The 26,519-nt window shown below is 37.4% G+C and overlaps 1 protein-coding gene across 1 annotated transcript in view; it reads left to right on the top strand.

Annotated features, from left to right (window-relative positions):
- LOC125237348 (cubilin-like) overlaps positions 1–26,519 on the top strand; it is a 115,625-nt gene that overhangs the window by 20,043 nt on the left and 69,063 nt on the right. The window contains exons 2-3 of the mRNA XM_048144345.1: positions 583–636; positions 2,919–3,014. Of these exons, the coding sequence (XP_048000302.1) occupies positions 2,927–3,014 (88 nt within the window). The 5' untranslated portion in view covers positions 583–636; positions 2,919–2,926. The remainder of the gene's footprint in view (positions 1–582; positions 637–2,918; positions 3,015–26,519) is intronic.

Genomic DNA, 26,519 nt, shown 5'->3' with positions numbered 1-26,519 from the left:
GCTATGATGTTTTAATGAAAAAATTCTTCGCCCCTCTTTATGAATCCGCGTTAACTTAAAACTCGGCGCAGATAAGATTAGTATAAATTTGATTACTTTTCTCGCGTGCCGCATTTAGCCGGGTAGGTACCTACTACCTGCGTAAGACTCCGCGCACACGGGCGACAAAACTGTTTTGTCTCCGTCGCTCGGTCTATGGGCTAGTATGAAGGTGCGCACACGAGGCGACGCAACTTTTCATACAAATACGAAAGTCGCCGAGCAACTGTTGCCTCTGTGTGCGCGGGGCCTAAGTGGACAACTTTTTTAGGTATTTTACTAGGTCTATTTTAGACACTTCACACTAGCGTATCATCGTCTCCCGAACGTGAACGTCTAGCGTAAGGTTGTCGCAACTGTGCCGTGACGCCATTATAGCCGTGCTTGACTAGACGTCGCGTCGACGCTAAAGACGCTAATGTGGGGTTGCCTTAAATCAGTCTATAGTAAATTTCGTCTCAATATCAGAGTTCAGATTTTCCTATAAATACAGATATGAAACAACACAATTTTCAAGGTAATAACAGTGGAATTTTGTTGCAGGTAATCTGCGGAGAGCAGCGGACGGCCGGGTAACAAACACATGCTGACGATATGGTGAGTAATATCATGGTCAATAGTACTTAGAGTCAGGCCAAGCTAAGTTGACAACGATTATGGTACCACAGACTTCGCAGACATTTTAAACGTCATACTTCTAGAATTCATTAATATGATTAACAAAAAAGAGTACAAACTAAAAATGGCCACACTTCAACGTCGTACCGTTATGATCTACATATATTAGATAAGTATTTAAGAAAAGGACGACACTTCAACGTTGCTACTAATTCTACTCGTTTTTGTCAGTCACCAGAGTGTAACACTTCTAAAACCAAATTCGGACCTGTCTAAAACGCTGTCAACTTAGTATATTGGTATAATTCTATTAAGTTTCCCATTTATCCCATTATTTCAAACGAATATATAAAAGAGGGAATTCGTAATTTAGTTAAATTTATTGTTGTGCATTTTTACCTCGCTTTTTTCCACGTAATGATTACGCTAGCGCCACCTAGACGTTTTCCCAAGTACTTTAAAGGAAGCTTTTCAGCAATCTGTTCAATGTTCACCCGCTCAAACCGAGCCTCCCTTACTACGCAGTAGTTCCATCGCCACCCGCTGGATGGCGTTTGGCTAGCTTCGCGTAATTTTCGTTAGATGGCGCTGATACTAAGAGGCTGCATTTAGTCGATACTGTAATTTAGTCCTATATATTAGGGTATAAATAATAGATTTTAGATAGCAGCGGACTAATGTTTTTAATTCTATGACACCGTTTAATGTTGGATCAGAAAATATACTTATTTTTAAATCATGTGACATTGTTGTGGACCATGGTGTATACATATAAAAATATCTCAGATTATAAAAATAACGTCTCTGTGAAATAATTCAATATGTGAAAATATTCAGTGCTAAAATCACGACACATCGTTGTGAATCTACGATTCATTTTCGCTACATAATCGTACCTACGAGCAATGGGGAAGTCCATGTTATCGGCTACGGCATAGCGCTACGACCGTAGTTTAGCGGTGAATGTGAAGGGTGATGCGACACTAGGCCTACTTCTGATATTTTCCTATTTTTCCTAAAAATCGTTCTCCCTAGGGAGTTATGAAATTTTTAGAGCCGTATTTAACTTTTTTAAAATCTTTTTTCCCCTCACTAGCTCGGAAACACGTGTTTTGTCCTTTAATACCAGCGGGTAAAAACGCATTTTATCCACTAGTGGGTAAAGTAATTTGACCTTGAATAAAGTCAAATTAACTGCTTTAAAATTGATAAAAGTAGGTGAATCTAGTAATAAAGATGATTTACCACCTGTGGAACTACTGGAAGCAGTGATAAACGCATGTTTTGCGTTGTAGTTTCCTCGCTATAGTGAGGGGAAAAGTGTTGTGTTACACACGGGTGCAAATGTATTTTACTTCTCGTGTGTTAAAAAACTCGCAAGTTCAGGATTCTATTCTCGAACCACTCGCTTCGCTCGTGGTTCAACTATAGAATCCTTTCACTTGCTCGTTTTTCAATTCCACACTCACCGTTAAAATACAACTTTGCCCCCTTGTATAACAAATAACTATTTCATATGTTTTATATTGCAAGTGTAATGAAAAACATTGTGTGCAACTTGGGGCGTAAGAATGTTGCAAAATCGAGTCTTTAAATACTTTCGTTAATAATATTCAACCTTCTCCCCATGTTGCACAATCATAGAGGAATAAGTAAAGGAAGAGTTGTAACTCCATACATCAGTAAATGCGGGTTATTTGTATAGGCATAGTTAAGTGACATCTAGCGACAATCACGCGTCAAATAGCGTGAATTATCAGTACCACTATTCGATACTAGGTGGCAACAGTGTCTTTTCTGCCAAAAAGTTAGTATTAAAACAGTTTACAACTTATATTACAAGCAGAAGGAATTGAAAACAGAATACTGATTAACCCCCTTATTCATAAACGTTCTCTAAAGTTATGAAGCCGATAAAGTTCGTTAGTCCCTTTTCGACGTATTGGTGTAATAGAAAGGGACAAACGAACTTTATCAGCTTGATAACTTTAGTGAACGTTTATGAATAAGGGGGTAATACTATTGTAATATTAGCTAAAAATTGGTGAGCATTAGACTCTTTGTTCGTCGCGACATCTATTGACAAGTAGCAGTACTGATAATTTACGCTAGTTGACGCGTGATTGTCGCTAGATGTCACTTAACTATGCCTATACAAATAACCCGCATTTACTGATGTATGGAGTTACAACTCTTCCTTTACTTATTCCTCTATGGCACAATGTACTATTAATATTATATGTACCTACCATTATTTTCAGGACACAGTATGGCCGCGGCACATTGGCACAACTCGCTCGGAGGCCTGTCGCTGTCGCTCTTATGTCTCTTCGCAACTACTCTTCAAGTCACAAGCGGTAAGTTCTAGCTCGAGCTATTCACAGGAGCTGGCACGAATGGAAAGAATGAGTGAATGAAAATGTCTATGTTTGTGACAGATTTAATCAACAAAATGCCGTCACTCATTGAATCAAAGTTTGTTCATATTACCTATACCAAGAACGATTTAATACTGGCCTGACAAAGCTCATACAAAAAAGCGTACCCCTGAAATGTATGGGCCTTTAGGTTTAACACTAGATGGCGCTGTTCACAGCCTGGAAGTGGCCAAAATCATATTTTCCCCAAATATTTTTGCGTGTTTTTATTTTTTATGAGAACAAATGACATATTTCTTTTAAAATCATGATATCACGTCAATACACATTAAAAAAAAAATTGTAGGCATCAATGTAGTTATGATAGTATTTAATAGGTGGCACTAAAAAATCGAGTAAGGGGAAGGTTGCTATCATTGGACCACTTAACTTCGCTGCTCTGAAATTCATAGATTTTATGTCAAGCAATAAAACTAGTTTGAGAAGTTTTAATTCTTGACATCTATTTATGAATTACCTTATTCACAATAATAAATGTAGAGAAAAATCGTGAAAAGGTTTTCATAAGTTGTTGCCTCCTTTCGATCTGAGTCGTCGTCATTAGACCACAAAGTCGCCATCAATGGACTTAAGAAATTTAGACTAATGGTCCAACCAAGGAAACTTATGGAAATCGACAAAAAATAAAAATCTTTAATGAAATATTTTTTATATAAATTTTATAATTAAAAAAATATAATTATATATTATTTTTATATGTACTAGTTTTTCTTACATATTATATATTAGCGCACGGGTGAAGTATTAATAATTCTAAAAAAAAGTTGACATGATTGGTCCGGTCCGATGATAGAACCCACAGGTGGACTCCATTGATAGCAACTAGCTATCATATCACAAATAAAAATATTTAAAAATGGCTGGAAACTGTTGTTTTAAATTTGCTCATTAATAAATGTTTAAGCATTATACGTCATCACACAAATTGAATTGCAAATGTATTTAATACTTTCGTGATTTTATTTCTTCGCGTAATTTAACTTCAATGTCGCTCGAAACACACTTGGATGCGTCACTTTTTTCCGGGAAGCGAGGCGCGACTGAGGTTACGGGGTGGCCCAATGTGAGGCCTAAGGTCACCTTGTACCTTACTGGATTCCGTCTAGCACGATTAGATTTATATTTAAGTGGTCCACTCAAGGCGCTGGTCCAATGATTGCAACCTTCCCCTACGATTCTTAGTATGAAGTATGTAAATCCTATATAAATAATCCTTACCTGTACTAAGTAAAATTGTGGCTTTCAGTCACAGAACGCTCCGTGTGATGCTTGTGCTTTATCGGAATTTCAGTTGAAATTTAATATGGAAAGGACCTTTTCGCACTTAAAGAATATGGACCCTTCCGTCAAATGGATGGCCACAATTGAACCATGCAACTCCTTTAGGTATCTCTATTGCCGAACCTTATATTTAAACATGTTAAACAACAAAAATCCGATGTGCGGCTGCGGTGTAAGAAGAATTTCCTCCTTCGGACGCTATCAATCATCAATTAAAATAGTAAGTTCGATTGAGAAAGTTCTAAAATTACGTCCTGATGGTGGTTCACTAAATGGGATAAATTGTTTCAACTATTAAATATATAATCATCGACTCCTATTAAATATATAATCAACGAAGCGAGCGGCGAGCCACCCAGGGTGGCTAGCCGAATGGCACAATCGCTCACGAAACGCTCACGAAACGAAGCGCTAGTAGATATCTATCTCTATCGCGCTTGCGTATTGGCGCGACAGAGCCAGCGGCGTATCGCTTTCGTTTGGCGTCGGAGAAATGCCATTCGGCTACGGGGCCAGGGTGGCTAGCCGAATGGCACAATCGCTCACGAAACGCTCACGAAACGAAGCGCTAGTAGATATCTATCTCTATCGCGCTTGCGTATTGGCGCGACAGAGCCAGCGGCGTATCGCTTTCGTTTGGCGTCGGAGAAATGCCATTCGGCTACGGGGCCTGTAACGAAAATATGTCTTCGGTGCTGACGTCATTTTCTCCCGAACTCAACACGTCAACACAGCGCGCAAACGCGGCCCCGTATGGAGAGTAGTTTTCGACACACCGCGCGGAGTGAAGTTTGTTAGAAGAGTTATTACTGCTTTATACTGTGACTACAGCTATCAAACTTCAAACATTTGTGACTAAGTCGCTTGGTTGATAGGTTTTTTGGGTGGATTTTAGTTCTTTGTTAAGTTGGTAGTGTAATGTGTTATAAAGTGGTCGTTACGCGCAGTACGTTTTTAGGTGCCAAAACCACACATGCAAAATGCGTTGTTTTGAAATATACTCGTATAATCAATTTGAAGGTCGTCTGTTTTTAATTGCCTTATGAAAGCAGGATAGTTTATCATTGAACTAGGTATCTAAAATCACGCAGAGTTAAGATTTTCGTTTCCTTAATCTCTATACTAATAAGCAGGGTTCGCTTTCGCAATTCGCATTCAAAATTCAAATTAGAGTTTCATTATTTGTGCCTTGCATTCATTCAAGAAATGCGTGTTGTTAATTAATGATATAGGTATACTTAATTAGATAAACCATACCTATTTTAATTAGTTGTTACGTTTATTGCTACTTGCTACCATTTGCTACTTAATTTAGCTGTACCTACAATCTACTATTAACATTTAACAAGAAAGACTAATTGTTAATTAAGAATTAATTGATAAAATAAAAGTAGTGGACCGACACCGCTCGTTTGAACAGGCAATTATATTTTTAAATTTAATTTCCGCTCGTTGTTCCGTTCCGATCAATGAAAAGTTGCAGCGAGTAATAAGTTTATCGGATTATTACGAACGGTTAATGTAGTTATAAGTAGCCTGAAACACGTATATTTTGTGATCGACATAGATTTATTCTCTAGACTGTGTTTACTCATAATTACCCAATAAGAAGATCGCTTTTGGGTTAAATCCATAAATCAGTGTAATTATAAGTTTTCCATCTTTTTATTAACCGTCGCCTCATATCTCAAGAAGGACGGTTATCAAGTCGTCTGTATGTTTTTTTATTTTTTTATTTTTTTTAATGTTTGTTCCTCGATATCTCCGTCGTTACTGGACCGATTTTGAATTTTTTTTTTAATTGAATGTATATGCATACAGATTGGTCCCATTTTTCTCAGAACCCAGTTCTGATGATGGGATCCTGGAGAAATCGAGGGAACTCCTCGAATCTGAAAGGCATACATATAGTGATTTTTGTGTTTTTAAAGGAACAGCATGCATTTAGGTACGGAACAGTGACATTTGGTGCAGTGGAACTGCTGATGATGGCCAGAATGATGGCAACTCTTCAAATCTGAACGGCACGCTTATAGTGACTTTGGTATTTTTATAAGAACAGCATGCACTTTCATCCAGAACAGTGACATTTGGTGCAGCGGAATTGCTGATGGTGGTTTGAGGAAACTCCTCAAACCTTAACGTTATACGCATATTCATTTATGTTGCCATCTAATAATTAAAGCATTAAAAGCAGTTTTAAAAAATACCTACACATTTCTACATAATCCAACATTCGCAAGTAACTTTCAACAGAACCCGAAAGGCGACGGTTTTTTTTTCTTAAAAATTATTTGATAAAGTAATACCTAATAATCATTGCAACAGTATGTGTAGCTTTGTAGATAGTGTCTAAGTAAATATGCCATTGATTAAGATTTTATATTCTAATATGTATTATCAATATAAGATGAGAGAAAGAGCCTCGAGGTTGACTGGTAGAAAATGCTTTAGAGCATTAAGTCCGCCTTATTGTACTGCAAGATTTTACTTTTGGGCAATAAAGATTAACCCCCTTATTAATAAACGCATACTAAAGTTATCAAGCCGATAAAGTTAATTTATCCCTTTCTATCACACCAATACGTTGGAAAGGGACAAACGAACGTTGTCGGCTTCATAACATTAGTGTACATTTATGAATAACGGGGTAAATAATTAAATTATATGACACTAAAATAAAATAATAGTATGTCAAGCGGTAACATTATGTCCATCGCATTGCACCCCGATAAGACGTAATTATAGATCGAATCCGCCACGAGCCTAGCCGTCCCAAAATTACAACACCCGTAAAGGACCGCGAAGTGGAAACCCTTCGGGACTCACTGTGCTCTTATCGCTGTCTCTTTCCGATACACGCCGGCGACGTATCGCTGTCTCGCCGAGGCAAGACGATCAATAAGGATTCGTATTGTGAATTGGAAGGACATACCGTGTGGGTATAAAAAAGTTAGTAGTTTATAAGTATAACCAATAACCCGAACAAAATGATTGTTTTTTTTAGTCAAAAGGTATTAAAGAGGAGTATATAAGTTGATGCCAAAATTTGGTATCCATTTTTATATATTCCTCTTTAGTAATTGTATCTTTTTACAAAATAGATTACCTAAATAAATACAAGTAATGTACTGTAACTAAAATGTGATCGTTTAGTAAAGGTAGGAAGCCTAAGCTGTACGAAGTAACCACAAATCCTTTTCTCAAGTGTAGGAAGTTTCAACACACTAGATATTCCCCTAACATTTAGAAATTCTACCTCCTAGGTAATAATAGTTTCCGCTATTCTGATATTCCCTATAGATGAGTACCGATACATAATTTATTTTATAGAGCAATTACAACCAACATATTCTTTCAATTCTCATAGTCAAATATACACTTTATGAAGTAGAAAGAAATAAAATACAATAATTAAGGTGAAAAATTCAATTTATTTGTCAAATTTTTAGGAATTTTATTTTTAAAGGTGTTTTATCCCCAACGCGTCCTAGTACGAATTACAATACATAGTCGGTAATACATACTAAGCTGTGACCATCAACGTAGAGCTATTTACCAATTCAATTCTTTCTTCGAATTGAATATGAAATTGGAATTCTATTTCAATTATTTCTATTTTATATTGAATCAGTGAACATACATCTTCAATATTGATACTATTCAAGATAATTTAAAGGAAAACACTGCAATTCAAGAATTCCAAGAACCCCTTGTTTTATTTTGTATTTAGGGCTTTATTTAGGCAAATACCCCCTGGTTTGCGCATGAGGTAAGGTCGCCTATTCTGCCATCTAAAATACCAGGCCTTGGATCCTTTCTTAGAATCATCTTTTCTGGAATGTGAACCTATCAACCGGTTCTCTCAAAAATTTTGAACTTTATAAACCATAGAACCCCAGACTCTCCTCCAACATATCGACTAATGAAGATTACAATTACTATATTTGAACAAGACAATTCCAATTAATGGCCATCATTGTATGTGGTAAGCTCGTACGCATTGCTATACAAAACTTGCCTCAACTGTCACGTTACGCTTAGCTGATATACTCAAGCCTGGACCTCCTGCCCAAACAAGCATCATAACTCCAATGCCAAGTAGCAAGAGAAAAGACCTGAGTCTCTTTAATTTATCAAAACCAAATCCGAAATAAAAATATCTAATTCAAACTGGCATTCCCGACAGAACCTAGTCCCTAAGCTTCTCAAAACCCGGCTATCCCATATACTTTAGTAATTAAATCTCCAAAAATATAGTCCCCATTAGCAGCTCATTCTAAAGATATAATAAATAATAAAAATATAATATCACAATATTATCAAATATCCAGAAATAAAATAATCTTTTATTTCAGAAAAATAAATAGAATATAAATTGCTTCAGTATTTTCTGAAGTTGGTTGGAACCTTAGTTCACTTAAAAGCAAAAGCTTGTACAGATAACCATATAATTAACATATAAATATCAATTAGTTTGCTCCAGGATTCCTTGGAATATGTAAGACCCTTGGATCTCAAACACAAAAGCATGCAGTTAAACATTGTTTTTCTCAAGTTGTTTAGAACCTCAGTCCATTTATAGCAAAAGCTTGTACAGATAACCATATAATTAACATTGTAATAAGTTCTCATATAAAATAATCTAGTTTGCTTCAGCATTCATTAGAAATTAATGGAAGACCCTTGGATCTCATACACAGAAAATATGCAGATAAGCATTGTAATAAAATTATAATATAATATGCTCCAAAATTTCAGAGAATTATTTAAAATCTATAGATTATTCAAAGTGTATAATAAAAACCCTTAATAAATCAGTTATGTTTCAAAGTACCACAAAATAGTCATATAACAAAGCACAATAGAACATCATAATGAAATCACAAAGAAAAACAGTGATAAATATTAAAGAACTCACATGACTCCTTCTTCTCTTTGGAGAGATCTCCCCGTGGCTGCCTCGACCCGCGACTCGTTCCTGAATCATCCCCCTGCGCCCCGTGTACTGGCTTATATAGCCCGCTCGGGTGCCGGCCCCGCCCGAACCTGCCACGCTAGCGTCCCCCCGGAGCCCCGACGGCATTGCTCGCTTGTATTACCATATATGGGCATCCGAAGCGCACCCTCCAGCGCCGACGCGCTCATCTCGATCGTGATTGGTTGCGCACCATCGCCTGACGCCAAGTCGAGTTTCGACCTGTTTCCTAGAACTTTTGCTACCGATGTTTTGAATGATGTTTCTATTTGGAATGAAAATAATATTATATTTATGCATGCATAGATTTGTACGAAACGAGATTATCGGATCGTCACAGTACCTAAGTACAAACTATTTGCTCTGTAAGCTGTAAAATATCCTGATATGCTTATAAAACGCAAAAAACTTAGTTCTTCAAGTAATTACCCATCTTATCATAGGCAAGTTACCAGAACCTTAAAAAACGCCTTAAACGCTATTGACGCTTAAGTATATTTTCCACATATTGAAAATTTGCAAAAACTGTATTGCCAAAAAAAAATCAAAAATAGGTCACAAAATTTCACTATAATCAGTTGAGGATTGCGACCCGTCGAAGTGAACATCCGGATTTACAAATACCGCTATATGGATTATGTAGTTATCTGTAGTAGGTGAGGCCTATGCCTAGACTGCACATATACAAAGCGACGTCTCCGGAGCCGTGTACTTACGTAAGTAGGTTCCACGTCCGGACGCCTTGCCACGTGGAAACTGGGCTCCGGCGCTGTGGCTGCATTCCAAACATATACCGAGCGAACAATGTAGCATAACCATTATCAATTGGATTAAGCTCATTGACATTATTGTATATGGTTGCAAGAAAAGGCTAAATGAGTTTGCAAATAGTGCGGAATAATTGGCGTCAATATCCCTCTGATTGGCGCTTTCGGATGTTTCGGAATGGTAGCTTGTAGGAGTTGTAGGTACGTCTGCGTTTGTAGCCTTCAATTCCTACAAACTGGTCTCGCCGGAAGATCAGCGCTCATTTATGATGAGGCGAGGCCATTTCATTTTCATACATAATATAATAATTATGTAGATAATTATTCGTTACGCGCGCTTAGTCCTGTCGCGACTTACACAACAGAAAATTTAGGCCCGGCATCGTATGAGATGTCTAATCCACATACATTAATATCGTTGGCTTTACGCGAGTCTGTAGCGAGCGAAACGCTTATAGAACTCGAACCGATTGGCGAAATGTTCGTTAACGGCCTTGAATGAATGGCAGCCAACGAAACACGTAAAATATGTATGTTTACAAATTCAGTCAGAGCAGAGTAAATATAGGTTGTACATACGTAGGTATATAAAGGTACAAAGCAAGTTAAATAAAAGTTTGTAATAAAATTGAGACACGCGCTCGCGTCTCCAATCTGAATATGTCGCTGGTCGTCTTTCACTTGCCTTCAGCACTGTTGTTGCGTCCGTCCATTTGCATAATTGCGAACTCCTCCAAACAAGTTTTCATTTTTTTCGCTTTTCCTAGATGTAAATTACGTAACGTATAGAAGCTACAGTTAAATCTACCTAAGTATGGTATTACTTTATAAAAAAATGGTTAAACTATAATTACACTGATCTGTGGATTTAACCCAAAAGCGATCTTCTTAATAGGTAACTAATGTAACTATGAGTAAACACAGTCCAAAGAATAAAAGTATGTCGAGCACAAAATATACGTGAACCTACTTACTTACTTAAATCTGCTTCATTTTGACTCCGCTTCAGCTGTCGTAATACTCGTAATATTCTGCTCATGTGTACGAGCATATTCTATTTGTATGCTATTTATACAAACGGCATAGTTTATACTTATATTATGCCTGTAACTAATCGACTAATCTCCATCGGTATTCCAATTCTACTTGCAGTTTCACAGTGAGAACGGAACCCAAGATTCGATTTAGATAAAATTCCTCGTTTCGTATAGGATTACCTACACATCAGGATTCCGATTCCTGACAATCTTAACACAATTATCTAGAATTAAGCCTACAACAAAGGCTTAGGCATGTCGAACCAAGTATTATAAATTATAATGAAGTTCTCGATAATTTTAATACATCTGAAAAACATTTTTAAGTACATATGGTGTTTTTTTTCCGCACTAGTTCGCAAAGTAGGATATTTCTTGTCAGGTGCAAACGTCAAAGGGCCATATATACTAAAAAACGTCGTACGATACACGTGCGAAAGGAAATTTGTTAACTCGTGTCGTTTGAAAACAGTCCCTTCGGTTGTGTTTTAGTTCATCGCCGCTCGCTTCGAATTTCCCCTTTACCACACTTGTATCGTAACGAACTATACTTATCTATGAATATTTATAACTTGAATGTTATGTTCAGCAACATCGCAAAATTAGGTAATGTATAATATAACAAATGTCGTACCTAAGCCAAGTCTGTGACACATAGCTCGATTCTGTAGAAAGAATCTCCAGTCATCTCGCACCAGCCCCAAACATATTATGTCGGCTCGCCACCAGTGCGCCCCAATGCTTGACAATTTACACACTTATGCTTGAAAATATATGTAATTTATCTTGGTTTCAATTGCAAAATGCAGATATTTATGAAGGATAAAATAATAAAAGATCTCTGAAATGGATGCGGTCTACCACAGTTCAAAAGGAATCTTTGGTGTTCTTCTTAAGACAATATTGTTGAACAGAGTCGTTGCCTGGAACTGCAGAACTATTATTTTAAGACAACGTTGCTACTGCAGACTTTTCAATTCCGAAAAATGAATATTCTCCACTTAATTTGTACGGTTAACATCAAAAGTAGCGGTTCAAATAACGCTTCAGAAATAACTACCATTCTGTAACCGCTATACAAAAGAGTGTGTTTATATAGTTACTTGTAATCATAGAATAATTAGAATATGATACTTCCGACTGCGAACTGTACATATTTATCTATATTTATAAAAGTTAGATGTCAGATAATTTTGGTGCGTTGTTTAATCCACTACTATTGATGCTGAACTGTATTACCTACATACATATATTATTTCACTTACTCGTACCTAAAGTTTGCATCTTATAATTCTTATACGATCTTGACACCTTTCTAAAGAACTGGCGGCCGGAGGAAACGGAGAATCGGGAGTCATGGAGAGCCAGGGGAGAGGCCTTTGCCCAGCAGTGGTACACTCAAATAGGCTAACAAAAAAATCTTATAAAGCTGCATTTGTGCTTTATTTATTCATAAAATGAAACAACATCCAGCAACCATAAATATTTGCTCAAATATTTTTATGCGATTACGTATAAGCACAACCTCACATGTAAATAGATACATTACCTATATTTATGCCGTCCTTCTTTATGGGAACTTGGTAACGGGAACTAATAGATGGTAGATTACATGCAATTGGAATTTAGCCTTTCACTGCCACGACCAAATTGGCTAAAACCAAATTACTTATATAAGCCGTCACCGAGACATGAGACGTCCGCTAGACGAGTACGCGTATACTCAATCGATTAATATAAGGTACAGCGGGGCAAATCTCCACTGGGGGGAAAATGTAACTGGTCCATTTTTGCCATGTTTTACAATGTTTGCATTATTAAATAGAATGTCCACCGGTTATGTATGGTAGGCGTGTTCAGTGGATACATATATAACTCAATATCATACTCTCTGAACAAATTATTTAATGTTTACATATAACTCAACATCATAAGTGTAATAATGGAAAAAATGGATCAGTTACAATTGCCCCCAGTCGAGATTTCCCCCGCTGTACCTTAGTTCGTTTAGAAATGCGTACAAATGTAGGTTTAACTATGTTGTTATAATCCAGCTGTATTATGAAACATCGCGCTGAAGTATTGCTGAAAGTCTTAAAGCCAAAAGAGAGGTGTTAATTTTGTACAATCAAGGTATTAAAATATAGAAGCGAACAATGTACAAGAAATATGTATACACGACTTTATTGCTTATATGTTAAGCCTTTTGTACTGAGTAACAATAAGATTATTTTTTTCAATTGGTAATAACTCTGAAACTAGGCGAAATCCAGAAAAGTAATATATGACATTTTAACTAGTCTTAAAATGGTATCAGGAATATGCTGTTAAAATCTCTCGCAAAGTTCACGAGCACCGTGTATATTCTTGACACTTTCGCAACTATATTTCGTACCTAGACCGTACATTGTAAGCACAAACTTGTGTATTTAAAAATATTTTAAGCGGGTTACTCACGTATTAAGTCGATATAGCGTTCGACACTCTCGACATGTAAAGGCGGGGTCGCTACTCTTGAGAAAGGTTCTTGAAATTGGACCGAAACATGTCGAACGCTATATCGACTTAATACGTGAGTAACCCGCTTAAAATATTTTTAAATACAAACTTGTGTATTTATAACCTCGTAAGGCCCACCATAGTTAGTTTTCTCATTTTGAATTTAAACCTTGTTTTATAAGTAAATTGGTACGAATTTCGTTTGTTTCAAAAATCAATGTATCAATGGAAATTCTACTTTATTTGGTTCATGAAAGATTCAAATTAGATTGCAACAATATGTACATTGTAATGTACATTGGGCCTTACGAGGATAAACAACTCCTATTGGCGAAGCTGCGCCGTAGCACGCGCTACGCCGCCGCGCCGCCTGTTTGGCGTAGCCGTGTAGCACGACAGTATATTTTTGTAAGGACAAGAGGAAGGAGGGAAAATGTCAAATGTAATTTACAATTTATATTTTAAGAAATACATTTTGTATTTGAACATTAAAAAATCCAGGTATGCATTATTAAAAAAACGTTTCGACCTATTTCAAATGTTACTTTTTTGAACAGTCTGCGTGTTTCCTCATAAATTAAGAAGTATATTATAGATTGTATAGGTATTAACGTATTTTGTAACCAAAAACAAGGACAATAATTTACAATTAATAAAAAAGATGATAATACAATTAAATTCTAAGATATATAAAAGTACTATAATCGGATAATAGACCAATCTAGGATTAATATGAAGTATAGTATGTAGTACCTATCTAGCTGGGTGGTGCTATATTAAATACTTATGATAATTTCCATAGTGTATGGGAATGTGGTCACGTAATGAATATCCTATCTAACGTATTCTCTTGCTTTTCATATACGAACCTGTCAAGTCTTGTCTCTTGATAACAAACGAACCAAATTCAGCTCATATTTGATCTAAAAATCGGAATTTAAAACGTATTCACAATAATAATATGTCTACGAGACGATTTTTGGAATTGAAATGAATATGCCAACATCAGTTCGTTGGATTCTTCATTTCATAGCGAAAATCTGACATACTCGTATTTGATTTCATCGTTGAGCACTAACTTACTTTGAGATTGTTAGTAGAGGTACAAGGTACAAGTACTAAGACAGTATTGGTAAATGAGTACCTACCAACAGTATGTTCTTTATATTCCAAAAACTCTATAGTTGGATAACTTTGACGGCATGTAAGCTTATTTTTTTAATATAAGGAAGAACGGTAATGTAAAACAAAGTTGTGTTATATAAAAACAAATGTTTAAAAAGTATATTCAGAATTCTAACTTTGACTCACCTCAATATGTTATTAATACCTAACATTTTTAGGAATGTGTTTTTGTGTCTTCTTCAACTGTAGTTATTTTGTATGTCAATTATTTAAATCTGCTTCCATTTATAAATGGTAATACGTGTCCTACTTGCCTATAAGTACATTTCTGCGGCGCCGCCAGCCGTCAGCCGGATCCCGACAGTTCATTCTTTGGCTGCACTCATCCATTTTCATTATTCGAGTCTCAGTTACTCACCACCTCTCGTTTTATTTTATTCCTGCCTTATAAAGATTAATTCCACACTAACTGCGGCTACATTATTGAAAAAAAATAACTGAAATGTATACTTAAGTAGTGTGATCATTTTTAGACTGGTAGTCTCTTCATCTACACATGTGAGCTACCTCTTGCCTCGACTCTCGAAAAATTGTAGAATTTTTGCTAGGAAAATTGTAGCGGTGTGTGCTATCTTACACAAGTCATAGTATTATGATTACAACAATTTAAACAAACTATGTTATTGAAAATTAGTTCACATAAATTAAGTAACTAGTTACAACTTCTATTCAATTATAATTTATTGGCGACTTTAGAAAGAATATTCACAAGCACACACCTTTACAAAAATTCTATATATGCATATGATACCTATTTCATAGATATGTCAAGCGTCGGGAATCTAAGTAAATCTTATTGCAAAGCACTTACAAATAGTGCGATAGGGACGGCCTGATATTTTATCGTCTATCGCGCGACCATGCTACCCGTGCAGGTCTACTTCCTTTATTGAAAAGAGCTTCGTGTACTCGAAGGGAAAAGGTCTGTGATCGTGTGAAGAGGGCTGGTTGAGTCACTAATTATCTTACAAATAACTCGCGGCATCGAATGTTATCTATTCACTGACTTTTTACAGGGCTTGTTTGTTTTCTGCGGAGCTACGCTCAAGAGGCGGTTCGGCTATTGTTGTGTGTACCTTCAAGATTTTTATCTGGAAGTGGCATTGTTATATTTCATTTTGACGATGATTCATTAGAAGGTACAGCAGAGCGGAATAAATTAAGGTATAATTTAACTGGAGCATTTAGCTCGAAATTAACGCGAGCCCATCAACTTTTGGAATTGGGTTCTTTTTGACGTAAAACAATAAAGTGTATTAACATTTGTATTCATGATCACAGATAAAACTCCAAAGCTTATTAGCATCGCTTACCGATGTTTCTGTATGAGCATTGGCAATGTTGCTAATCTTCCCTAAAACATTTTTTGTCGAACTACCTATTCACATATTTAACGCTCTCTTTTATGTATGGTTTGACTTTACATTAGAAACATAACATTTTCTGATGTAGAAAATGTAATATCGCTAATGACGTCTGATGGGTACAAACCTCGTGTTTCGTCAGAGGTCGTGATTCGCCAAATCCCGGCCATTCCCGTTAATCCCGCGCCGCCGGGTCTCCTCCAGTTTACACTAAGCTTCCTTACGGTGCAAATTTGTTTGAAAAACTTTTTTCATATAGGCCAGCTACCTATCGATAATCCTTTTCTCGCCACCAATATTTTAAAATCCAAAAAGTTTTGAACCCGAACAAAATACAAAGTTTCCGAAATCTCGTAACAGTGATCGCTCATCTAAAACTCCTTACAAACAATAAATCTAATTTACGAAGTCCTTATACCAGAGAGAAAAGAGGCCCAGCTATTATTTATGCACCTAGTTTTGCTACTTCAGTAGCAGTGAAAAAACTAGAATCGCTCTCGTGTGATAATTTACCCTTTTCGGGTGTTTTCTAAGCCTTAAAATAATGCATGTAGGTGGGAAAAGGTGTTCTCGGCTAATCCATCTCGGAGGCAGATGGATTGGGCGTGCGGCCGCGCGGTTCGCGGCAGTACCCGCCAGGACCCCGCGGGCGCCTCCCGCGACACGCCGGTCCAGCCGCACGCGCCAAATAACTAATAACAAATATTAAATAATACATTACAACCGTACTCGTGACTTACATTTTAAATTTATAGAATTTTTTGTAACGTTCGTATAATCAATCGATTTCAAATAAGTAGTTTTAGATAATTATTGTGGTTTACAAGTTATATATAGTTGTTATTTGCTAGTGTTATTGTTAAAAAAAAAAACAGTTTTTGTTGACCTAATGTTAAATAAAGCCTAACTGTAAGTATCTACTTTTATGTTTATTTATACAACATTTGGATACGTCTTGACATCTACCGAGTATGCTTAGACAAATATATACTAACTGGAATTGCGAGGAAAATTAAAGTTTTACTTACTTACCAATAAGCCTAGAATTGTAGTGACAATTGATACTTATTTAGAAATCAACAGTAGGTTCTTATGTATCTAGTTGTAACTTGTAGGAGGCTAATAATTTGTTTCTTCAAGTTAGTTAATAAAATATATGTATGCAATGCACATTTGCACAAGCATGTGTATAGGTGTATTATTAGACTTACAGATAAATTGAGAGATTGAGAGATAAATATTTTGAAAAAAATATTAACGTTTATGCGTCAATTAATTCTATGAAAAAATTCCAACAAGGTGGAGTGTCAATTCAAGGTCGTGAAAAATCTAGTATAGGGTATTCCGATACTCTTTTTCCAGAAAGTGAAAACAATTCGTCATGGGAATTCACTGAAATGTTTACCCCCTTATTCATAAACTTACACTAAAAGTTATCACGCCGATAAAGTTCGTTTCTCTTTTTCCGACGTATTGGTGTGATAGAAAGGGACAAACGAAGTTTATCCGCTTGATAACTTTAGTGTACGTTTATAAATAAGGGGGTTAGTCAGTTACAGGTTCCAATCCAATACATTCTTAATCTATCCAACTTATTATTCAGTTATCATCCATAGTACCGTAAATAGGTATACAACGTTCTGTCAGTCTACATATTGTCTATTGACGGGTCCAATTTAATTTGCTGCTCCACCACATTCGACCAAGCCTGGGACGGCACCACAATTGACTGTCAACCCTTGTCGCCACTACGATTGACACATTAGGAATTTTGCTGCTAGACCTGATCACTGATCAGTATTGAATTATTAGTAAAATAGCTTTTGCCCGCGGCTTCGCTCGCGTTAGAAAGAGACAAAAAGTAGCCTATGTCACTCTCCATCCCTTGAAATATCTCCACTTAAAAAATCACGTCAATTAGTCGCTCCGTTTTGCCGTGAAAGACGGACAAACAAACAGACACACACACTTTCCCATTTATAATGTGAGTATGGATATAAACTTAAAGAGTATGGAAAATACTTAAATCAATGGTATACTTATTTGCATTAATATAATGTGACGAGTGTCACAGGAAAAGGATCCAATCCACAAAAATCTGTCAATACCTATACCTATAGGGTCGTGGTCGACATGTCAGTAGTGGTAGTTAAATATACCTAGGTATCTCTTGTACTTTATAATATATTTACAAATTCATGATATTTTTTTTAAATAATTGTACTTAAATAATATTTAGACACGTGTTACGAACTTACGAAGTTCGGTGAAATTGGGCCGTTGGAGCTAGGTTTGGATAGATCGATGTCTATTTCTGGCTACTATAATTTGGTGTATTCGAGGTGTATTCGAGTGATAAATTAACAAAACTTTAGGTAATTTAGGCATGTAACAGATGTATTTAATAAGTGGAAAATACTTTATGTAAAGTGTAATGCCATAAAAGATTTTCTTTAATAAACAATTTAAGTATTTTTTCATTGGTTTTATTAACAAAATTTAAAATGTGCGATTTTCTGATTGGTAAAAAAGGGAAAGGTCAAAATAAAAGGCAATTAGTTTATCTGACTTTTAAATCAAAACATAAGAGATAATTTAACATTGACTTGTCCAAAGAGTGGCGTACTAAAATTATCAAGTGCTTATACAATACTTGTAAGACTCATAGCGAATTGTTTTATATTTAGGTAAGACAATTACGGACAGAGCGAGGGCCCTCGGCCTTGTCCAGCCGTTCTTAGCCTGCTTTGTTCGAGTCTTCCACTAATGAGACCCGCAACCAAACAAAATGTCGACGTAAAATATTGTACGTCGTTGAGTATTCTTATTAAGTAAATCGCCTCAACCTTTAAAGGAAAGGAGTAGAAAGTAAAGAATGTCAGTCATTAAAAATAATATGAGAAATCTGACAATTCAAAATACAAATGCGATGAATGTAAATGAACCAAAATGATTTGATGATCACATCTCATTTTATTTATCAAAGATGGGAAAACAAATCGAAATTTTATTTAATAATATCCCCGTTCAATTGTTATATTGCGTTAGTATTCGTACGACGGCACTTATCGGCATATAGGTAATGAAATATTCTGTAATATTTAGGTATAAAAGTTAGTTGTTATTGTAAACGCACGCGCAGGTGGCGATAACGCAACATGTTCAACATACATTACTCTTACTTCCATTATTAAATTTATTAATAACAGGCACTTGAACCTATCCTGTTTAATAAGGCGAAGGTATTTATATTATAATTACAATAACAAGCTTCATAGCACTTGATATAGGCATGATCAGCTGCAAAAGTGCATGGCGAATTTATCAATGAATTCATTCATAATTTCTCCATGCACTTTTGCAGCTGTACCTACTACCTACCTACTTCTGAAATCTGAAAATTGAATAATAGATATCATACATGAAAGAAAAAACGACAAGGCCCAGTGGTGGCCGAGCCGGGAATCGAACCCGGGTCTTCAGCTTACGCGGCTAACGTCTTTACCACTACACCACCCGCCCGCCTTTACCTCTTACTTAGTAACTGTACAAATTGAACGGAATTAAAAATATAATATTATCCAACCTTATATTATACACAGGTACGTAAATATAATCAGCCAAAGTATTAACGTTCTACAAATTGCGATATTCATACTCCTCAAAGCCTGTTAGTTATATGCTGATAGAGCTAATACGCGCTAATCTAATTTCGGTCGTTAACAGCAGGATTCACTAACCAATAAATCAATACCATTTGTGGATTATGTTGGCCAGAGCAATACCATTATAAATGAGCCACAGCAGAAACCGAAGTGTCACTGATTATTGCACTTAAATAAAGATTTTTTCCTCAAAATGAGACATAATTTATTAGAAACTCGTACAAGGTGTGTACACTCTTACGTTATACTATTCTAAAGGTGCTCTAAAAAGTATAGGTATGCATAGATAGATCGTGGTCGCGTCGGAAGTGCTTATAATGCAGAGGCGCCATTATCTCGGTTAACTATTATTTTTGATCAAATACCTACTTATAGCGGAAAACTGTGCCATAATCTAACAAGGTTGAGAAAAATACCGTTTAGATAATATTAAAATTAATCAAGATTCAAAGTAAAATTAAGGTTCATCTGTTTTAGTGCTTCTGTATCAGCTATATGATTACGTTCTTACATATTGCCGGTTATACATATTACAACTTGTAGAATTACGCCTTACATGCGAAAGTGGTGACGCACTTTTCGCACCGGGTGCCAATTAGGAGTAAGCAGGCGGAGGACACGGTTCATTGTTAATAGCCGCTTCGTTTATAATCTCACGTTTATGGAGACGGGCTCTTACCGCCACGCTACGAAAACGCTTTCTTAATGGATCATATTTAAATACTTAATCGAGGCTGAACCTACTTAAGTATCACTGTTTGTTGAAAACACCTACGTTGAAATTGGTTGGGTTTGTTGATACCTATTTACCTACGAAAAACCTGTGTAATGGCCCCTGGAATAAAATAGGTAAAATATGATAAGTTAGATTACGTAAGAATAGGTACAATTTATGCACCGAGTAGGTAATAAACAGGTAAAATAAGTTAAAAATAATACTTTTATTGGAATATTCCTAATAAAAATAGTGTTTACGACGGCTATCTTACAGCTATAAGGCCTGCAAAAACGTTTTGAAGACGCAGCACGTAGGTGGCTGTTTATATTCTTGAGCGCCAACTTGACCTCTTTGCGGGGTGTTAACGGCACCTCGATTTTGCCTTACGCTTTATTGGTTTCCCTGCGGTTATAGAGTGATCGACGAGATTGGTTGTGCAATATTTTAAACTCTTATAGGTATTTTACAGTTCGATTTCTATATATCTGAAAAACCAAATGATGAAAATTACCAGAGCGAGTTAGTCTCTTAATTCCCTGGGACTTCAAGGACGGCTTCAGATTAGATAAAGTTTGAGCGTACCCGTACGCACGTGTATATCTAAATATGTATAGTAAACCTCCTTTAAACCATAAGATAACAATTATTGCTTTCATGAGGTTGACAGGGTCTTGATTTCAAATGGTTTCTCAAGTTATTATACTCGTATGTTTCGTAACGTACTTAGTACTTGTATGTAGAAATAGAAGTTAAAAATACGTTTATTATTAAAGAAAACATTACAGAAGTTGTTAACTTGTTTTTTCTACTCCAGCACTTAAATCTGTCAATTAGATTATTGTCAGCGGTATCCAAATTAAGTTCATTTAAGTAACGATGAGAAAGTCTATTTGTCTATAGGTTCATAGGATTACTGCTAGCAGTAATCATATGAATATAGGAGTTCTGTTAATTTTTTTTTAAAAGCACAACTTCCATTTATCAGGTATGTTTTCATTTACAGTAATAAGTAACTTTTAATAAATAATATAATATTTAGGTTCATAATTTAAATCAAGATGAAAAAATAAACTTAAATGCGTTTTACATATTAGATATTGCAAAACAAAGGTAAAAATCATAAGTTTATCCAATAATTTTACATTCGACATTTAAATATTCTTGAACGCAACCACATTTTTCGTAATTGAAAACCGGCTTATTTTCTATTTCTCTTGTCTATGGTATGTTTGACATTTGTAAACTTATCACGAAACTATTTGAACTATTTCGGTGTTGTGTAGTTTGTTTTAATTCGACGTTATTGAAAACATAAGTAATTATGAGTGATTCTGGTGAAAAATGCACTTCCGAAGAAATCAAGGCTATGGGCGCTCAAAGTGACTGACAATTTGTTACATGAAAAGTCAGATAAAGCGTACCAAAAATGTTATGATTGTTTTGACATGGAAATTGCAAAAAAATGTTTCAACTTTCTCTGAAACGGCGTTGTTGGCATATTTTGAAGAATTGTGCAACAAGTTCTCGCCATCAACATTGTGGACAGAATACTCAATGCTACGACGATCCACACAAATATTCCCATTCATTACATGAAGTAAGTAACTAACCCATTTTATTATTCTCGAATAGGTATGTATGTGGCTGTCGTAAAAAAAGTATAGTATACAATCGTAACATTATGAAGGCTATAAAAGTCTCGTACCTTACTTAGGCCACTCGGCAAGCCTTCGTGGCCTTTTTTTTTTTGTCGGAGTGGGGAATGCGTTACGCACCGTCCCCCCAGCCGCGGGAAGGCCTTGAAGGGGGTGTGTGTGGGACTCCCTCCTTCGGCCCCCTCTCTTGTCGAGAGGGAGGGAAGAGGTTTACCCACTAAACCCCACTCCGGCGTTTCGCCCTCTGTGCCGTTCGCGAGGGCGTCATGGGATCATCGGGTCTCCTCTGTCCACCATGGCGCCCTCCGGCAGCCCCGAATTGTCACAGGGCATCCGCACAGGTTAGGGAGAGAGGGATCAGAAACGCTTGATCCCTCCCTCGACGAGGTTAGTGGGGCCGGTGCAATGCGGGTCCCGTACCCGCTAGCCCCACTAAGGGTCGTGGCGCAAGAATGCTCATCGCCTTCGACCCTGCCGTCTTCGACGGAGAGGCAGCGCGTCAGCCGCAGCTTCGCGCTCTCTCTCCGCCGCCTCCTTCTGTGACATGACGTCTTCACAGAAGGAGGCCACTACATCCCATCTTCTCTCGCTGCTCAGCATCGCCCCTATGACGCTGTGCAGCGAGAGGTCCACCAGTCCTGTGGCTGCGACCAGCGCAGCCCTTTCCACGGCCCAGCGACTACACTCCTCAAGGGTGTGCTGGGCCGTATCGTCCTCCACACCGCAGTCCAGGCACTGGGTGCTCGGCTCTCTCCCTATCCGGTGCAGGTAGTGTCCAAAGCACCCGTGCCCGGTCACCACCTGAGTCAAGCGGTACGTGAGGACCCCCCTCCTTCTTCCTAGCCAGTCCTCCATGACAGGAAGGATGGCTCCTATGGTTCGCGTTCCATAGAGGCTATCCTCCAGGGCGTCCCTCCATTGTTGGCGCAGGTGCTCCTCAGCTGCCCGCGCCGCTCTTTCCTCTTCCTCGGGGTCCGGCGGCTCTCCCCGGCTCCTCGCTGCCACCTTCCGCTGGTACCTTTCGGCTAGGACCACCGCGTCCAGCTCCCATGGGGGCGTGCCAGCGAGGAGGCAGGCTGCGGCATGGGAAGTGGTGCGGTAGGCCCTGACTGCCCTTTGGGCCACGACCCTCTGGGGCCGACGGAGTAACGCCTTGGTGCGTTCTCGCAGCCTTCCGGCCCAGATTGGCGCTCCGTAGAGCGCCATACTCCGGACGACCCCCGCGAACCTCAACTTTTATAGCCTTCATAACGTTACCGTTATATAATATACTATTGTTGTTGTGGGAGGGTTCTCCGCTCTAGGCTATGCTTGTATCGCGGGAACCAGTTACAAAATAAAGTCTAGCATTTTTATTATGACAGACTTAGGCCCACTTGCACCAACCACTTAACTCAGGGTTAGTGGGCTGTCATCTGTCAAATTCCATATAAAATGCATTTTCGTTGGTGCAAGCGGCCCTTAAAACAAAAGATATTTGTTTTATGTACTTACATAAAACAATAAAAGTACACATACCTATGCATTCGTATTTAGTTACGTATCTACGAGTCAATTTGTGAACGCCTGTTGCCGTTCAGGACGGGTTTTATGTACCTACTTATAGTCAGTTACAAATTATTAAACCATCACATCAACAAGTCTAATGACTTGTATTTACATGTCATGTTTAATGAGGTTCCTTAATATTACCCCCAAGCTTACGAAATGAAGATGAATCCGTAACCGGGAAACTTTTGACAAAGTTTACTGAGCTCACATTTATTAACCCAAGCTGTTTTCATCGCATATTAAATACGAGTAAGTACTTATGTTCACGTTTTCATTAATAAATCAATCTTTTGATTGATGTACCAAATATTTCAGGACAAACATTTCATATTATATCATTTTACACCTATTTATAATTTGAACCGTCTTTCTAATTCGTAGTGATGGTTAATATGAAGCTCAAATATTTCTGTGGCTCGACTACCTCCGAAATTAATCTAAAATTATAATAATGATTTTGGAATTAGACTGATATGATTGTCGACGCATGTGCATGACTGCGCGAATCGCCGTCGGCGGTTGACCGCATCAGCTGGCTACGGGCGTAATCATATTACCACGGTAAGCGGCTCGACGAAATTTGCGCGCCCCGAAAATAAATCATATCAATTTTATTGTCTGTCATAGATCCATCTTCTGAAGTGTCTTAGTCTTAATTTATATACACAGGTAGATATCGCATCCATTACACGTCGAGTTATGTAAACCTGAAAATAATTTATGAGCTACTAACATAATTACAAAATTGTTGCCATATTTCTGCACTTTGTATCAAAATTGTGTCAGTTACTTAGATGTTGGCGCCCTCAGTTGTTTTGAACATTTTTTCCCGCACTTAATTCTGACTTCGACGATTCAAGACAACATATTTACTTTAAGAATTTCCGATGCTATCTTCTCTTTATCTTTATTTATTGCCAAAACTTTCTTATAGAAGCAACTGGCATTGTCAATGGCCGTTTGTCACCCGCACCCGGCTGTTTATTGATTTCATCGACCCTCAGAAAAAAAAAACATTGGTGTTGTCTACGGGCCCCTCGGCGCATTACCATAAAGCCTCGTTTCAGATTGAATTCTCTCGACCGTGAATGAGAAAATGAGAATCGGCTGATGATTTCTTGCTCTCGTTTTATGAATAATTAGAGCTAGTCTGTAGCGCATAGTTCTTTGAAATAAAAATTACTGCACTGGAGTGTAGCGTAAATAAATATTTAAAAAACCTAGTTCACGAGATGGTTTATAGTAAAACAATGTACTTCAAAGTACTGTCACTCATGTACCTATGGTCTTCACGAAAATAACGATCACTTGTTCTATTTCAAGTGTCTTCATGAATTATTGACAACAATAACATAAGTCACATAACCAAACGATAAATACGCGGTGTTGTGCGTGTCGAGTGCTTAAATTACTTTTAGGTTAAAAGGCTACTACACATCTTTGAACAAAGATTCTAAGGCTCAGAAACGAACGTGGTATATGTATCTCAATGTTCTATCTAGACTATTCTTCGAGTTTCGATCCGTCTAATTGGAATCTCGGCGCACAACATCCGCCGAGGAAATGGCAGGCGAAATTGAAGTACGCAGAGCGCATTTTAATTTCTGAATAGTCATTGTAACAGCTACTCGGCTTCATTTTCGATGCAGCGTATTCATAACATAAATATATACCTAAACGTTAAGCGAGAATACTCGCAGATGTTAATGAGGTATCCAAATGAAAACTTCGACATAACTTTTCTGACAGTTGGTATACAGTATCGGTATTCTGTCAAAGAATCTATTTACCATACATACGGCTCTCAATGAGTATGTTGGGTATAAAGTTTAATCTGTTATCAATTATAGATAGATGATATAAAATTAACCTTTAAGTGGTGCGTAGCAGAAAACGTGTCAAAAACCCGAACATATTTCATCAAAACGAGTATTTTTATTATTGTCAGAAACAAAACACTATCAAAACGAACGTTCAATATTCGCAGAATATACAAAACAGTGGAAAAGCGTTCGGTTTTTAAAATACGCGCGTTTATTCGGTAAGATTAGCGCGCCAGTGGTCGCGGCGACGCTCACAGCGGCGCGCGCGAGCGCCGCGCGGCGCGCCTCCAAGCTGGGCGAGCACGCGGCCATGCTCGCGGTCGCCATCTGCTGCATCCTGGTGCTGCTGCTGGTCTTCATCATCCTCATCATCGTGGTCGGCCAGAACATCGAGGCCAAGGGCGGCTCCTAGCGGCGGCGGACGAGAGGTACACCTATAGATTTAGTTATAACTTTTACGATCCTGAGTAGGTAAGAGAACTTAGAGAACCGTAAAAGTTGCACGAGATTTACGTTTGTGTATTTCGTTTTCATATCTACTTACTTACTAGTATAATAATACTGTTACAGTAATGCCCCGGGATGCAAAACTAAAAGGACAGACCCGACGGAGAAAGCTAATAAAATACCTTTTAGCACCCTACTCAAATTTTGTTAAAGGGGAGTAGGAGTACGAGATAAAACCCTCTTGGATATTGTTCCTAATGGAAAATGAAAAAAGTTTTTCTTTTCTCACCTTTTAATTTTCCACTGAATTCCTTTTATTCGCTGAAAAATCTATTGTTTTGAGTTTGGCCCCAGCCTAAAGTAAACCGGAGATTGGCGGCGCGGATCGTGGAGAGGGGGGTTGCTTCAAGTCTAGTCTAATTAATTTACCTACTCTGTTATGATCCTCGTCGCG

The sequence above is a fragment of the Leguminivora glycinivorella genome, chromosome 2, assembly GCF_023078275.1.
Source record: "Leguminivora glycinivorella isolate SPB_JAAS2020 chromosome 2, LegGlyc_1.1, whole genome shotgun sequence".
In the NCBI taxonomy this organism is placed as follows: domain Eukaryota; kingdom Metazoa; phylum Arthropoda; class Insecta; order Lepidoptera; family Tortricidae; genus Leguminivora; species Leguminivora glycinivorella.
The sequence above is the reverse complement of the archived record's forward strand: the minus strand, read 5'-3'. Positions and strand labels throughout refer to the sequence as shown.